This window comes from Mesoplodon bidens, assembly GCF_964165515.1.
Source record: "Mesoplodon bidens genome assembly, chromosome: 3".
NCBI classification, from domain to species: Eukaryota; Metazoa; Chordata; class Mammalia; order Artiodactyla; family Ziphiidae; genus Mesoplodon; species Mesoplodon bidens.
Genome location: NC_138178.1, coordinates 129,826,896 through 129,844,000, shown reverse-complemented (window position 1 = coordinate 129,844,000; position 17,105 = coordinate 129,826,896). Strand labels below are relative to the sequence as shown.

General features: G+C 39.8%; 1 protein-coding gene across 2 annotated transcripts in view; it reads right to left on the bottom strand.

Moving 5' to 3' along the window:
- GNG2 (G protein subunit gamma 2) overlaps positions 1–17,105 on the bottom strand; it is a 136,971-nt gene that overhangs the window by 23,386 nt on the left and 96,480 nt on the right. For both annotated transcript variants that reach the window (XM_081229080.1, XM_081229079.1), the window contains one exon: positions 2,352–2,467. In XM_081229080.1, coding sequence (XP_081085206.1) covers positions 2,352–2,438 — 87 coding nt within the window. In that variant the 5' untranslated portion in view covers positions 2,439–2,467. The remainder of the gene's footprint in view (positions 1–2,351; positions 2,468–17,105) is intronic.

Genomic DNA, 17,105 nt, shown 5'->3' with positions numbered 1-17,105 from the left:
GGTTTGGGAAAGTGTCTTAAAGGATATAATGATTGAGTCTTCAAGGAGTCACTGGAGTTGGTAAAGCAGAAATGTAGAGAGGAGGAGAGTGAATGTTAAAGGCATTTGAAATTGCCATCAAGGGAATTAAAAATGGTTCAATATAGCATGTGGGTGAGAGGAAGGGGATGAAGCTGAAAAGTGGGGCAGGGGCCAGAAGGACCTTGTATGCTTTGCTATAGAGTTTGAATTTCATTTTCCAGGTGATGCGAATCATGAAAAGATCTTCAGTAAGAGGAACCTAATGAGGTTTTCCTGTAAAAAGTTGTCTGTGGCCACATGGAGAGTAAGCGATGGCAGGGATGGAGATGGGGTTGAGATGGGATTGCAAAGATCAGCTAAGAGCACCTTTCAATCAGTAATTCAGGTGAGAAGTGATGAAGGTCTGACCTATGGCTGAAAAGATTTGTTTCTGTCCTGTTCTTCACACTGTCAGCTTTTCATCACCACCAACACCATCACACCCTCCTTCAGGATGTGGGCCTGGGGATGCTGAGTAGTAACAGAAAATGCCAACCACAGTAGTGCTTTTCAAACACTTTTTTCTTCGTTGGGCCACGCCAAAAAGCAAGGTGGCATTTTCCAGAAGGTCCATGGGCAGAACCAAAAAAAAAAAAAAAAAAGAACCGAATGACTCTTTTTGGTGCCACAATCTTTGGGCCACCTCACTTCTCTCAGCAGGTACTGTGCACACTTGCCATATTATACTTTTTTTTAAGAAAGGAAATACAAAAAAGAAGAGGCAAAAAAGGAGAAGAGGAAGGTAAAAAAAGCACAAGGCAGTTGGTGAAGACCCTTTATCTTATTCATAAATAAAGAATTAAAGTTATTGCAAGAAAGAAGAAGCTGTTTACATTTTGTGGTCCATTACCAGGACTTGCATTTTACAAAGGAGATTCAGGAAAGATGGAAATTTGCTCAGTTTACTTATGGAGGAAGGCCAGCTCTCCCTTCATGCTCTAGCCCAGACCTGATGGGAGTTATAAGGAGCAAACCCCTTCCTATAGGACCATGGTTCCCAACCTTAACTATATATTGAAATTAACTGATAATTAAAAGAAATACTGCTGCCTGAATCATACCCTAATAGACTCTAATTTAATTGGTCTACAGTGTGGTCTTAGAATTGGTCCTTTTATAAAATTCCCTGGGTGATATGAATATACAGTTGGGCTGAGAACCACTGCTATACATCAGTGTTCAGCAAAGTTTTTCTCTAAAAGGCCAGAGAGTAAAAATTTTAGGCTTTGTGGGCCACAGGGTCTCTGCTGCAACTATTCTACCCTGCTGTTGTAGTGTGAAAGTAGCCACAGACAGTATGTAAATGAATGGGTGGGGCTGTGTTCTAATAAAGCTTTATTGAGAAAAACAGTCAGTGGGCTGGACTTGGCTCATGAGCCATAATTTATTGACTCTTGTTTTAGAAGCGCATTCCAAAGGATGGCTGGATTGTTCAGAATGCTAAGTCAGGTATGGACAAATCTTCCAGTTCAAAAAAAGGCATCTGAAAGAATGTTCTAATTTTAGTAAAATGAGATATGTTGCTGAGTTCCATTTCATAAAATGCTCAGGTCTTCTGGGAAAGTGAAGCTTTGATAGTTGACATAAATTTACTTTACTACCCTGCAGCAGCTATCTGTGTGGGTTAATTTACATTGAAAATCTGCCAACAAAAGGTTTGGATTTAAAGTCCTGGCTTAATATGTTAGGTCCAACTTAAGGCAAAGCTGTCACGTTAGATCTGGGGAGTGAGAGAAAGAAAGAAGTGGAGTATTAAGTTCCATGAAACCTTTATGCTGTTTGACTTCTCAGGGAGACCACATGTGGTTTTTGCATTCTGAAGAAAAAAACTCCAGTAAGGTATAAAGAAGAAAAAAAATAACATGCAGTGGTGGATAGAAGGATTAGACATGAAGATAGGCACTAAAAATTAGAACCGACATAAGGACAGAAAATATTAAACCCAAGTGAGAAGGGGGTCTTTACAAGGTCAGAGAAATGAACTGGTAGATTTCTACGTTTTATGGGTTTTCCAAATCCCTTGACTAGAAGGGATCAGCCATGAGCCTAAGTTTTGTTTTGACGTCCACATAGAGAACCAGTTTTAATTTATACTACCATTTTATTCTGGAGAAATCCAGAGGAGGCAAAGACACATTAGAAAAATGAACTTCTGCCTAACCATTAAGTTTCTCTTCCACCATCACTGGTTTCATCACTCTCCATAGAAAAGTAGCCAAATGACACATGGCTGCAAGTCATGCTCCTGACAATCAAGGCTAGCTGAGCTGTGTGGGTTACGCCATCCTTACCTTTATCCTATCGATGTTGGCTTCCATCTTCAGCTGTTCTACCAGTTTCCTGGCTTGAGCTATGCTGGCGGTGTTGTTGCTGGCCATTGGAATGCTGGGTAGGTTTTTCAGACACACTGGGAAAGAAAACAAGGAGGAAAAATGCATCAGAGAATTTTCCAGCTGCCAAATGTGCAGATTCATCATAGCTGGGGGACCCCCCAAAATGGCTATAGTCAGGCCAGGCTCCTCCAGCCATCTACATCCCCAATCCAGCACTGAGTCTGAGTGGCAGGCAGGCCAGAAGATGAGGTTTGCTTTTCCAACTCCCTACCTCTGCCCTTCCATCCTTCTTTGGGGGGAAAAAAAAAAAAAAAAAGAAGAATGTTCATCAAATCAGATAAGGTATACTGCCACATTAAGAAAGCAAATTATTAAATTTATGTCAATTTATGAAATAAGTTCAAAATGGTAAGGGTGACAGTATGCATAATTACTGTTGTTATTTATTGGGTACTGCTATTGTTAGATACTGTGTTAAGTGCCCTCAGAGGATGAGGAATGAAAGGTGAGCAGAGGCAGGAATGGTAAATTACATAATCCCTAAGGACTAAAAACACTATGTTTACAATGTTCTCTTGATGGGCTCAAATGCTGACTCTCTGGTTAACTGTAAGCACCTCAGTCTATTATACTGCAGAGACACTGCAATAGGACTTGTGGCTTTTTTGTGTTGTTTATCCAGCACAGTCTATTTGAAATATGGCTTGATTCACAACCAATTACTTTACTCATAATTCTTCAGGAAAAATCTATAATGTCAAGGGGTAGGCGTTGCTATGTCTAAATTGTTACTTGCATCGATGAGTAGACCAGTGGTATTCTAAATTAAGTACAACAGACTTAATACTTTTATGAATATGGAATAGAACATAAATGTTTAGAGAGTGGAGTTCTGTACCTATGTAGATGGTGAGATGGTTTCTTTGTCTCTGGCTCTACCAGACCCACTCCCATCCTTGTCCCCCAATCCCTTCAAGTCCTATCCCAATTTCATTTCTCTTCTAATTATTTCTTGACCCACCATCTCACTTTATTCTTGTTGTTCATCTCAGAAAGTATCCTATTTATTTTCAGTGCCCACTTCCCCCACATTCTCATCAGGTCTTGCTCCATGTCAAGGTGCCATATACTATTTCAGGACCGTCAATGTAAATTTGCCCCTTGAGGTCACTGACACCCAATAGTGAAGGAATGTCTGAGAGCTGCAATTTAACTAGAGTGTATGACCCAAGAAATGAGAAACATTAAACACTGCTTCAGTCACCACCAGTCATACCTTGTTCTGAAGATATTATATCAAAAACCATGAATTCTACTAGCTTTGGGGAATATTTTTATCTAGGGATAAAGTAGGATCAGACTACTATCTCAAAAAGGAAAGAGGACACATAGAAAACCTACAGAAAGAAAAATAACCCATAATAAGTTCAGTACATAGGTTTTTACATATCCATGAAAATCAAGAAACAATTTTTATTTTAATTACCAAAAAAGCAAAAGTCTATAAATTATCTTCTTTGGTTCTTATTTCTTGACATTTAACTCTCTGTAAACAAAGAGGTCCCTTCATGGATAGTGTTATTTTATAAAGAATACTGCAAAAGCCAGCCCAACAACATTTATAGTATAAATTGGAGGATAGTAAACTGTTCCCTCAATTTATTTTCAAAGGGTTTGGAGACAATAAAATGCGAAGGAAGACTGAAAGAATTTTGAAGCCACAAAGATCTCTGAACTCTACTTTCAAATGCTTGAAGATCAAGGGAGGGATCCTGCATGCAAAAACAAACAAAAAAAAGGAGGCTTTAACAACTGCGATTTCATCAGCATGGTTAGGGACCTAATCATCTTAGCCCCACAGGGAAATTATGTGCCCCAAATCAAATGGACATCTACCAGCCTTGCAAAACTTCACAGGGCCAAGATGGAGTATTGACTTATCCAGTAGAGTAGCCTAATTCTTCCAGTGATCCAACATGGAAGGAGCCCTGGTCTACAGGCCCCTGGACACTGTTCTGTAAAGTTCATGTTTCCTCCAAACTAGAATTTATCACACTAGAATACAGACTATCACAGAATTTCCAAATCCTCATTGGGCCTGAGGGAGCTCTGAGAGTCTGGTCAGCTATTCTTCTGCCCTTTAATCTAAACCAGATAACATAGTAACCTGTGGAAGAAACCACTGCTTGCTTCCAATACCCCTTTTCCTCTTCTTCATTAGTGATAACAATTTTTTTTTTCTCTTTAACAGAGACCACAAGAACCTTGAATTTTAGTTGGGGACATTTTGCTGAAAGATGTATTCTCAGGCTCCTTTGCAGCTTGGTGTGGTGATATGACTAAGTTTGGCCAATGAGACATAAGTAGAAGTGTCCTGAAGGGAAGGGATGTGCCCTTTGCCTCCCCTTCTTCCTGTTACTGGCCTAGAAGGTAGTCATATTGACCACAGAGCTCCATCTTGAACATCTGGGCGACACTCCAGGAGGAGCAGGAAGGATCTGGGTCCTTACTGATACTGTAGAGCCACCATGCCAGCTGTGAACTGGCTGCCATCTATGTGAAGAGAAATAAGCACCTATCTTGTTTACACCACTATTATTAAGGGTTTCTCTACTGTTGGCTCACAGATCTGCCATTAACTGATTAAATAACCCATTATTTTTATTTGAGTATCCAGGAAAGTCTATGTCCTAATGCCTGTTAATGTTCCCTGGAAAAAGCTGTAGCTGTCCTGAGGAGGCTGAGATGGAAAGTATATGAGTTTTCTATTGCTGCTGTAACACCTTACTACAAATTTAGTAGCTTAAAGGATATAAATGTATCTTAATAGTTCTGGAGGTTAGAAGTCTGAAATAGATCCCACTGGGTTAAAGTCAAGATATTGGCAGGGCTTCATTCCTTCTGGAGGTCTAAAGGAAAATGTCTCCTTTCCTTACATAGCTTCTAAAGGTTGCCAGCATTCCTTGGCTCTTGGCTTTTTTCTTCATTTTCAAAACCAACAAATGTGAGTTGACTCCTTCTCACTCTACATCACTCTAACCTCTTCAGTAGTCACCTCTCTCTCTGACTCTCCTCTGCCTCCTTCTTCCACTTTTAGGAACCATTGTAACCACACTGGGTCCACTCTGATAATACAGGATAATCTCTGTATCTTTGGGTCAACTGATTAGCAACCTTAATTCCATTTGCAACCTTAATTCCCTTTGCCATGTAACATAACAATCTGCAGGTTCCAGGTATGGGGACATGGACATCTTTGGGGGCCTTTATTCTACCTACGATGGAAGGAGACCTCTGTGCAGGTAGAGAAGGAAAGTGGAAACGTGGGATGTTGAGGTGGGAAAGAAGAGGGATGGGGCAGGACGTAAGTTTAGAAATGCTGGGGAGAGAAGAAATAAAACCTAAATGGACTTAAGAAAAAAAAGTAGACAAAGGCTTTGGTTTGTGCTTCTAGCTTTAGGAAGATCCTGTATGTTTTTCTTTTACCATATGACCCAACAAAACCTAGGGCCACTTTCAGAATCACTTAGTGCATTTTCCTCTTTTTCACATCCGGCTGCTTTCTCGTAAAAGCAATGAAGAAATCCCCCTCCTGAAAACTGAAAGAACTGTAGAGTCCTAGACCAGTGTTCCAAAGAAGTATGTGATATTGAGATTTATAAGAAATATATATTTGGTCTTTGACCTATTCTTGGCACAGAGCTCCTAAAACCCTTAGAATCTCCTGTGGTAAGACCAATAAAGGTCTTTTGTTATGTCAATGAGGCGACTTTTGGAAAGCCCTTAGGCAACCTGAGGATGGGGGAGCTGTTTGCCGGGAGAATCAACCATGTGATTAGAGGTTGGAAACTTTCAGAACTCACCCCCAACTCCAACCTCCTGGAATGAAAAAAGGGCTGAAGTTTGAATCAATTGCCAGTGGTCAATGATTTAATTAATCACGACTATGTAAAGAAGGCTCCATAAAAACCCAAAAGGACAGGGTTTGGAGAGCTTCCAGGTTGGTGGAACACGTGGAGATGCTGGAAGAGTGGCCCACCTAGAGAGGGTATGGGAGCTCTGCACCCTTTCTCCATACCTTGCCTTTTGCATCTCTTCCATCTGGCTGTTCCTGAGTTACATTCCTTTATAATAAACTGGTAACCTAGTATGTAAAATGTTTCTCTGAGTTCTGAAATAGTAAATTAATCAAAACCAAGGAAGAGGTCATGGGAATCTCTGATTTATAGCCAGTCAGTCAGAAGTACAGGTAACAACCTGGGCTTGCAATGGGGGGACTGAATTGTGTTTGTGGGTAGGGGGAGGAGAAGGCAGTCTTGTAAGATCAACCCTTAACCTGTGGAAACTGATGCTATCCCTGGGTAGGCAGTGTCAGAATTAAAGAATTAAGTTAAATTGTAGGACACTCAACTGGTGTCAGAGGATTGTTTATTGGTATGAAGGGAACTGCCCCCCTCCACACACTGGGATTGGGTTCTGGAGCCCTACAGAAGTATGTATTTTCCTAAAAAGTGACTATGGTAAATAAGAAAAAGTTAGCTTATCTTCTAAGCTTGAAGCATTTGGACAATGCATCACACACACTCACACACACACACACACACACACCTCTTTTCATCTTACAAATCTGAAACTCTGTACCCATTAAACAATAACACCCATTCCTTTCTCCCCCAGCCTGGGAAACCACCATTCTACTTTCCGTCTCTATGATTTTAATTACTCTAGGTACCTCACAGAAGTGGAGTCATACAGTATTTGTCTTTACATGACTGTCCTGTTTCACTTAGCATAATGTCCTCAAGGTTCATTCATGTTGTACCATGTGTCAGAATTTCCTTCCTTTTTAAGGCTGAATAATATTACATTCTATGTATACACCATATTTTATCAATTCATTTGTTGATGGACACTTGAGATGCTTCCACGTTTTACCTACTGTGAGTAATGCTGCTGTGAATATGGGAGTACACATATCTCTTCAAGGCTCTGCTTTTAGTTCTTTTGAGTATATACCCAGAAATGGAGTTGTTGGATCATATAGGGTAAGTCTATTTTTAATTTTTTGAGGGACAGCAATACTGTTTCCCGTAGTAGCTGTACCATTTTACATTATCACTAAAAGTGCACAAGGGTTCAGGTTTCTCCTCATCTTCATGAACACATTATTTTTTTTCTTTATTTAAAATAGTAGCCATCCTAATGGGTGTGAGGTGGTACCTCATTGCAGTTTGATTTGCATTTCCCAAATGAGTAGTGATGTTGAGCACCTTTTCATGTATTCATTGGCCATTTGGATATCTTTTTTTGGAGAAATGTTTATTCAAGCCTTTTGCCCATTTTAAAATCAGGTTTGGGGCTTCCCTGGTGGTGCAGTGGTTGAGACTCTGCCTGCCAGTGCAGGAGACATGGTTTCGAGCCCTGGTCTGGGAAGATCCCACATTCCACAGAGCAACTGATCCCGTGAGCCACAACTACTGAGCCTGCACGTCTGGAGCCTGTGCTCCGCAACAAGAGAAGCCGCGACAGTGAGAGGCCAGTGCACCGCGATGAAGAGTGGCCCCCCCTCGCCACAACTAGAGAAAGCCCTCACACAGAAATGAAGACCCAACACAGCCCCAAAAAATTAAATAAATTAATTAATTAATTAATTTTTTAAAAAAAATAAAAAATAATAAAATAAAATCAGGTTTGTTGTTGTTGAGTTTTAGGAATTTTCTACATATTCTGGACACAAACCTCTAATCAGATATATGGTTTGAAAATATTTTCTCCCATTCCATGGATTGCCTTTTCACTCTGTTGATAGTGTACTTTGATGCACAAAAGTTTTTAATTTTCATGAAGTCCAATTTTTCTATTTTTTTTTTTTTTGTTGCCTATGCCCTTGGTGTTAGAGCCGGGAAATCACTGCCAAATCTAAAGTTGTGAATGTTATGCTCCATTATTTTGAAGGAGAAAAGAATATGCCACTCCAAGATATGTCACTATGTCATACTGGTTATTTTGAATTGAAGTTAGTTAAGAAAATAGCCAGTGCAAGAAGAGTACTCTCACTCTCTTTGTCCCCCTGAAAGCAGGAAATAAATCTGTGTGAAGGCATCTTCCCTCTACCAGGAAGGTAGAAGGCATCCTTACTGCCAGAGACAGGAAATTCAGGGCTGAGAAGGCTGTATCAACAAACCTTGTTACTTCTTCAGTAATTTGCTATCCCAAGCCCAGGTCCATTCGTCTTGTTGATTCTTTACAAACACATTGTTTCCTGTCTAAAAGGTATAAAAGCTGCCTGCTTTGGTCACTTCTTTGAGTCTCATTTCTTTATGGGCTCATGTATATGTACAAAATTAAATTTGTTTTTCTCCTGTTAATCTTATGTCAATTTAATTATTAGACCAGCCAACTGTTAATCTTATGTCAATTTAATTATTAAACCAGCCAAAGAATCAAGAATGGAAGAAGAGGAAAGTTTTCCTCCTCTCCAGTTTTGGTGCCAAAAGTATGGCTCTGCCCTGCCTGTACACTGTTTACTCTCGGGCTGCAGCACCTGAGAGACCCTGGGACCTCTGGTGGGTGCTGGCAGGAGGAAAGAATTCGTACCAAATCAGTCTCCCAGATCTCTGCCTGCAAGTTCTCTTAGAAGTGAGAATGGTAAGAATCCTTTTCTTTTTCTAAATTCAGATTAGTAGGAGAAAATATTTTTATGAATTAGTTCCTTGGATATAGCGACTTGTAAAGATATGTTGTGAGTACTCTTGTTACCTATTTATTCCTTTTCTCCCAGAGATGGTCATTGTTTTCCTTTTTCTCTGACTTTTATGTAATTTCTCATAAGGAGAAAAACCATAGGGCAGAACACAGGCATAGGTTCTAGAAGCCTGTTCTCTGATCGGCTTCACACACTGGTGAGTTCACGGTTCTCAACAGACTGGCATCTATTTAGACAAACTTTGCTCTGGGTCCTTTAATGTAAAAACTGGGTGAAGTTTTCCTTTCATCTTGTTCTATGTCCTGAAAGCATAACTCTATGACCAGTAAGAATATTCTCTGGTTTCTGCTAGCCGGAGCATGCAAGTAATAGCTTACACTTGGTGGCCAGTTGAATAGACTGGATTCCAAGACATGAAGTCACAAGCAATGTTCTCTTTGTCCACCTGTGCCAGCTTTCAGGGAAGTTTGTCATAAGGGGTCTTTATCATCTCAGCCTTCGTTGCCTTGCTAGTGCTGGAAAAGTCTCATTCTATTAATGCCTGCCTGGTGTCATAGATTAGTAGGTCTGTGACTAGAGTGGCCTCATGCTCTTGTGAGAGACCAGAGACACTGTTCGCACGATACCGTTCTTACTACCTATGACAAAACGGTCTTTGCTTTCTTAGGCTAAATCTGGAATGAAGTTTCTGGATCTTCTGAGGACTATGTCTTTTGTATTGTCCTTTGGGATGCCTCTTGCACCCATGGTTAAACTGTAAAAAGACTTACTGGTTTGAGTCTCTATTGAGATTAATGTAAGTTCCTACTCATCAATGGCCAAAGGATCATTTGAACTGGCAATATTTGAAAGAAAGAGATTTTTTAAGGGCGCGCTCATTCTAAATGACTGTCTTACTGGTACCTATGGAAAGACCAAATTAAAAAGAGAACACAAAGGAATATAATGCCTAGCCTTAGGGACCCTCTTAACACGATGAAAGAACAGACATTAGACTTCAAAAAAAAATTAAAAACCACATCCAACATAAATTCCCCCTTTAAAAAATCTGGCCCCATCTCCTCAGTAAATTCCCTTAGCTCCCCAAACCCCTCCACCTTCCCCTTAAACACCCAGCTGCCTGTTTTAACTTCCCTTTCCCTAAAAGATTTATAGACAGCACTCTGATCTCTAGGCCTCAAGTATACAGGTTACTCATGCAAATGCTGAAAGCCAGGAAGTAAATTTAACAGACGTATCCAGGATGGAGAGTAAGGCTTTCTTTGCTATTCCTTACAACTCCTCCTACTTACCAGGGCTCCATAATCAGGCTCTGCCAGCTTCAGGTCTTTCTATACAATGTCCTTTGTAGATGTATCCTGGACCCCTCCACCCAACACCACAAAGAATTCATATCCCCTGGAAAGCAACAAACCTTTTAAATTACAAAGCCCTTTACCTCCACTTTCAGAAGATCCTACCAAATTTAAAGATGTATTTAAAAGATTATTGGCCATTTACAACCCTTCTCCCAGAGGAAACAGATGACCAGAATTTCTACCAGGCCCTCCTATAAAATGGTCAGGAAATGGATCAGCTGGAGGCTGATGTTTAGCAAATATTACATTATATTATATATTAAATATTATATATTATATGCAAAGGTAGAGGATTTCCCACCCAAGGTGAATTGGTCTAAGGTTAAATTGTACACTCAGAAAAAGGAGAACGTCCAAAGGCCTTTATAAAATGCTTTGTACAGACTTTTCAAAGGCATACTGCATTAAGCCCTGAAGCTCCAGAATATAGAAATCTTTTAATTTCCTCCTTAATATGAAAATTTCTCCTAAATTTAAAAAGGCAAATTCAAAATAGTGTGCTTGGGTGGACTAGTCAACCTCTAAGCATTATGATGGAAGCAGCTACCCAATTCTTTGAAGATAGATTGCAGGAGAAAAAAAGGAATTATAATCACCAATACTTGATTTGCAACTTGAATCTTCAGAAAAACAAAAGCATATCTCTGAGAGCAGCTCAAAGTCCACTCAGACTCTTTCCCATTTGCCTTCAGGTATTTGCAGATATAATTAAAAAATCAAGACACTGGAAGTACAATTGTCCTGACTTAAGAAAAAGAAGGAAAAAATTAAATAGTAATTACCTTAGACTTCTGATAATAGATATACTCCCAAATTCCTACATTATTTCCCTGTCCCTTGAAGATGCAAATCTTATCATGTATTTATAAAGCAAACAGCTCAAGAGGTAAATAGAACACTGCTCACAATTGCCTGAGACACAAGATAAAAAAAAGGAGGGGGGAGGCTTTTAAAAATACAAACTACTATAAACTCACTTGCCTAAATCTAGACCACAGCGTTCATAAGATTACTTGTCAAGGACAAACACAAATCTTAAAAGTCTCCTGCACAAACATTAGTAAAAAGCTTTAGCCATTTAAGAGAGTAAGCTTAACTTCTTCTGTCCTACAGAGATATAATTTGAATTCAACTGTTATTTATAAACTAGTGAGTGTTATTTTACTGTACCTGATTCATGGCTAAAGTTTTAGAACAAAAGCTATAAAGTCTCTGTGTCTGTATGTTTACATATGTCTATAAATCTATGTTATATATATGTGATATTTTTCTACCTCTGTATGGTATTGCCAAAATCATTTTGTAAATGAGCTCTATTTAACTGGCTTAAACTGAAGCTCTTATGAATTAAGCATTCCTAAAACTCAGAAACATAGAAACTAACTCAAATGTTTTTCAAGATCATGTGATGTGGGATACCCTTTGCTAAATAAATGCTAGTTTAAGTTCGTTGGTTTAATTAAAATAGACATGTCTTCAGAATTATCAGCATTAAATATAATGCAGATATGCAACTTTTACTCTACCTGGGTTTACTAGTCAAGTAAGCTCATGTTATCACTGTTGCAAAATTTGTAAACAAGAAAAATAAAATGATGGCTGGCCACTTTGATGTCTTAGGAAATTTTCATGAGTGATCTAGATATGACTGTTGGGGACAAGTGAATTAAATAAATGTAAGTGGGATAAAAATATTTAAGTGAACTTTTTAATAATAATTATGTTTTATGATGTATACTTAAATAATTTCCCAACTCCCTTTGGTAACTTATACCCTTAGAGTTTTGCTAAGTTAAATTAAATGATAGAAATTTATGGAATATCTAGATAATTTCCAAATAAGATAAGACACAGAAACATTAATTATTGAACATGGATTTATCCACTTTTGGTTTCTGATTACAGAGAAACTAAAGATATTTGGGTCTATTAGTAAATATTATTATGTACCACATTGAAAGGTTACAATACAAAGAAACATATGTTTTTAGAAATTATAAAATGTATTCATAAATTTGCCAATTCAAGAATGCTGGTATAATGTACAATTCACAACTGCTTACTTCTTGTTTTTTACTAGAAATTAAAGTTTCTACAAATTAAAAATTCTAATTAATAAATGCAATTGGAACTACTAAAAATAATAAGAAAAACATTTCTGTGCAAGAAAAGTAGGTTGTGTTTAGGGTTAAAAAAGGTTTGAGGGGGATTCAGGAGAAGATGGCAGAAGAGTAAGGCGCGGAGAAAGACGCGGATATCACCTTTCTCCCCACAGACACATCAGAAATACATCTACACGTGTAACAACTCCTACAGAACAGCTACTGAATGCTGGCAGAAGACCTCAGACCTCCCAAAAGGCAAGAAACTCCCCCACGTACCTGGGTAGGGCAAAAGAAAAAAGAATAAACAGAGACAAAAGGATAGGGACCGAACCTGCACCAGTGGGAGGGAGCCGTGAAGGAGGAAAGGTTTCCACACACTAGGAAGCCCCTTCGTGGGCAGAGACTGTGGGTGGTGGAGGGGGGAAGCTTCGGAGTCTCGGAGGAGATCGCAGCAACAGGGGTGGGGAGGGCAAAGCGGAGAGATTCCCACACAGAGGATCGGTGCCGACTGGCACTCACCAGCCGGAGAGGCTTGTCTGCTCACCCGCCGGGGCAGGCGGGGCTGGGAGCTGAGGCCCGGGCTTTGGTCGGAGCGCAGGGAGAGGACTGGGGTTGGTGGCGTGAACACAGCCTGCAGGTGGCTAGTGTGCCACAGCTGGCCGGGAGGGAGTCCGGGGAAAAGTCTGGAGCTGCCGAAGAGGCAAGAGACTTTTTCTACCCTCTTTGTTTCCTGGTGCGCAAGGAGAGGGGATTAAGAGTGCTGCTTAAAGGAGCTCCAGAGACTGCGCGAGCCGCGGCTATCAGCGCGGACCCCAGAGATGGGCATGAGAGGTTAAGGCTGCTGCTGCTGCCACCAAGAAGCCTGTGTGCGAGCACAGGTCACGCTCCACACCTCCCCTCCCGGGAGCCTGGGCAGCCCGCCACTGCCAGGGTCCCGGGATCCAGGGACAACTTCCCCGGGAGAACACATGGTGCGCCTCAGGCTGGTGCAACGTCACGCCAGCCTCTGCCTCCGCAGGCTCGCCCCGCACTCCGTACCCCTCCCTCCCCCCCCGGCCTGAGTGAGCCAGAGCCCACGAATCAGCAGTTCCTTTAACCCTGTACTGTCTGGGCAAAGAACAGATGCCCTCAGGTGACCTACACGCAGAGGCGGGTCCAAATCCAAAGCTGAACCCCAGGAGCTGTGCGAACGAAGAAGAGAAAGGGAAATTTCTCCCAGCAGCGTCAGCAGCAGCGGATTAAAGCTCCACAATCAACTTGATGTACCCTGCATCTGTGGAATACCTGAATAGATAACGAATCATCCCAAATTGAGGAGGTGGACTTTGGGAGCAAGATAGATTATTTTTTCCCCTTTTCCTCTTTTTGTGAGTGTGTATGTGTATGCTTCTGTGTGAGATTTTGTCTGTATAGCTTTGCTGTCACCATTTGCCCTAGGGTTCTGTCCGTCCATTTTTTGTTTGTTTTTACTTTAAAAAATTTTTTTCTTAATAATTATTTTTATTTATATTTTAATAACTTTATTTTATTTTATCTTTATTTTATTTTATCTTTTCTTTCTTTCTTTCTTTCTTTCTTTCTTTCTTTCTTTCTTTCTTTCTTTCTTTCTTTCTTTCTTTCTATTTTTTCTCCCTTTTATTCTGAGCTGTGTGGAGGACAGTCTCTTGGTGCTCCAGCCAGGCATCAGGGCTGTGCCACTGAGGTAGGAGAGCCAACTTCAGGACACTGGTCCACAAGAGACCTCCCAGCTCCACATAATATCAAACGGCGAAAATCTCCCAGAGATCTCCTCTCAACACCAACACCCAGCTTCACTCAATGACCAGAAAGCTACAGTGCTGGACACCCTATGCCAAACAACCAGCAAAACAGGAACACAGCCCCATCCATTAGCAGAGAGGCTGCCTAAAATCATAATAAGGCACAGACACCCCGAAACACACAACCAGACGTGGACCTGCCCACCAGAAAGACAAGATCCAGCCTCATATACCAGAACACAGGCACTAGTCCCCTCCACCAGGAAACCTACACAACCCACTGAATGAACCTTAGCCACTGGGGACAGACACCAAAAACAACGGGAACTACGAACCTGCAGCCTGCAAAAAGGAGACCCCAAACACAGTAAGATAAGCAAAATGAAAAGACAGAAAAACACACAGCAGCTGAAGGAGCAAGTTAAACCCACCAGACCTAACAAATGAAGAGGAAATAGGCAGTCTACCTGAAAAAGAATTCAGAATAATGATAGTAAAGATGATCCAAAATCTTGGAAATAGAATAGACAAAATGCAAGAAACAGTTAACAAGGACCTAGAAGAACTAAAGATGAAACAAGCAATGATGAACAACACAATAAATGAAATTAAAAATACTCTAGAAGGGATCAATAGCAGAATAACTAAGGCAGAAGAACGGATAAGTGACCTGGAAGATAAAATAGTGGAAATAACTACTGCAGAGCAGAAGAAAGAAAAAAGAATGAAAAGAACTGAGGACAGTCTCAGAGACCTCTGGGACAACATTAAATGCACCAACATTCAAATTTTAGGGGTCCCAGAAGAAGAAGAGAAAAAGAAAGGGACTGAGAAAATATTTGAAGAGACTATAGTTGAAAACTTCCCTAATCTGGGAAGGAAATAGTTAATCAAGTCCAGGAAGCACAGAGAGTCCCATACAGGATAAATCCAAGGAGAAACATGCCAAGACACATATTAATCAAACTATCAAAAATTAAATACAAAGAAAACATATTAAAAGCAGCAAGGGAAAAACAACAAACAACACACAAGGGAATCCGCATAAGGTTGACAGTTGATCTTTCAGCAGAAACCCTGCAAGCCAGAGGGAGTGGAAGAACATATTTAAAGTGATGAAGGAGAAAAACCTACAAACAAGGTTACTCTACCCAGCAAGGATCTCATTCAGATTTGATGGAGAATTTAAAACCTTTACAGTCAAGGAAAAGCTGAGAGAGTTCAGCACCACCAAACCAGCTTTACAACAAATGCTAAAGGAACTTCTCTAGGCAAGAAACACAACAGAAGGAATATACCTACAATAACGAACCCAAAGCAATTAAGGAAATGGGAATAGGAACATACATATCAATAATTACCTTAAATGTAAATGGACTAAATGCTCCCACCAAAAGACACAGAGTGGCTGAATGGATACAAAACAAGACTCATGTATATGCTGTCTACAAGAGTCCCACTTCAGACCTAGGGACACATACAGACTGAAAGTGAGGGGATGGATAAAGATATTCCATGCAAATGGAAATCAAAAGAAAGCTGGAGTAGCAATTCTCATATCAGACAAAACAGACTTTAAAATAAAGACTATTACAAAAGACAAAGAAGGACACTACATAATGATGAAGAGGTCAATCCAAGAAGAAGATATAACAATTGTAAATATTTATGCACCCAACATAGGAACACCTCAATACATAAGGCAAATACTAACAGCCATAAAAGGGGAAATCGACAGTAACACACTCATAGTAGGGGACTTTAACACCCCACTTTCACCAATGGACAGATCATCCAAAATGAAAATAAATAAGGAAACACAAGCTTTAAATGATACATTAAACAAGATGGACTTAATTGATATTTATAGAGCATTCCATCCAAAAACAACAGAATACGTATTTTTCTCAAGTGCTCATGGAAAATTCTCCAGGATAGATCATATCGTGGGTCACAAATCAAGCCTTGATAAATTTAAGAAAATTGAAATCATATCAAGTATCTTTTCCAACCACAATGCTATGAGACTATATATCAATTACAGGAAAAGATCTGTAAAAAATACAAACACATGGAGGCTAAACAATACACTACTTAATAACGAAGTGATCATGAAGAAATCAAAGAGGAAATCAAAAATTACCTAGAAACAAATGACAATGGAGACACGATGACCCAAAACCTATGGGATGCAGCAAAAGCAGTTCTAAGAGGGAAGTTTATAGCAATACAATCCCACCTTAAGAAACAGGAAACATCTCAAATAAAGAACCTAACCTTGCACCTAAAGCAATTAGAGAAAGAAGAGCAAAAAACCCCCAAGGTTAGCAGACAGAAAGAAATCATAAAGATCAGATCAGAAATAAATGAAAAAGAAATGAAGGAAATGATAGCAAAAATCAATTAAACTAAAAGTTGGTTCTTTCAGAAGATAAACAAAATTGATAAACCATTAGCCAGACTTATCAAGAAAAAAAGGGAGAAGACTCAAATCAATAGAATTAGAAATGAAAAAGGAGAAGTAACAACTGACACTGCAGAAATACAAAGGATCATGAGAGATTACTACAAGCAACTCTATGCCAATAAAATGGACAACCTGGAAGAAATGGACAAATTCTTAGAAATGCACAACCTGCTGAGAGTGAACCAGTAAGAAATAGAAAATATGAGCAGACCAATCACAACCACTGAAATTGAAACTGTGATTAAAAATCTTCCAACAAACAAAAGCCCAGGAGGAGATGGTTTCACAGGCGAATTCTATCAAACATTTAGAGAAG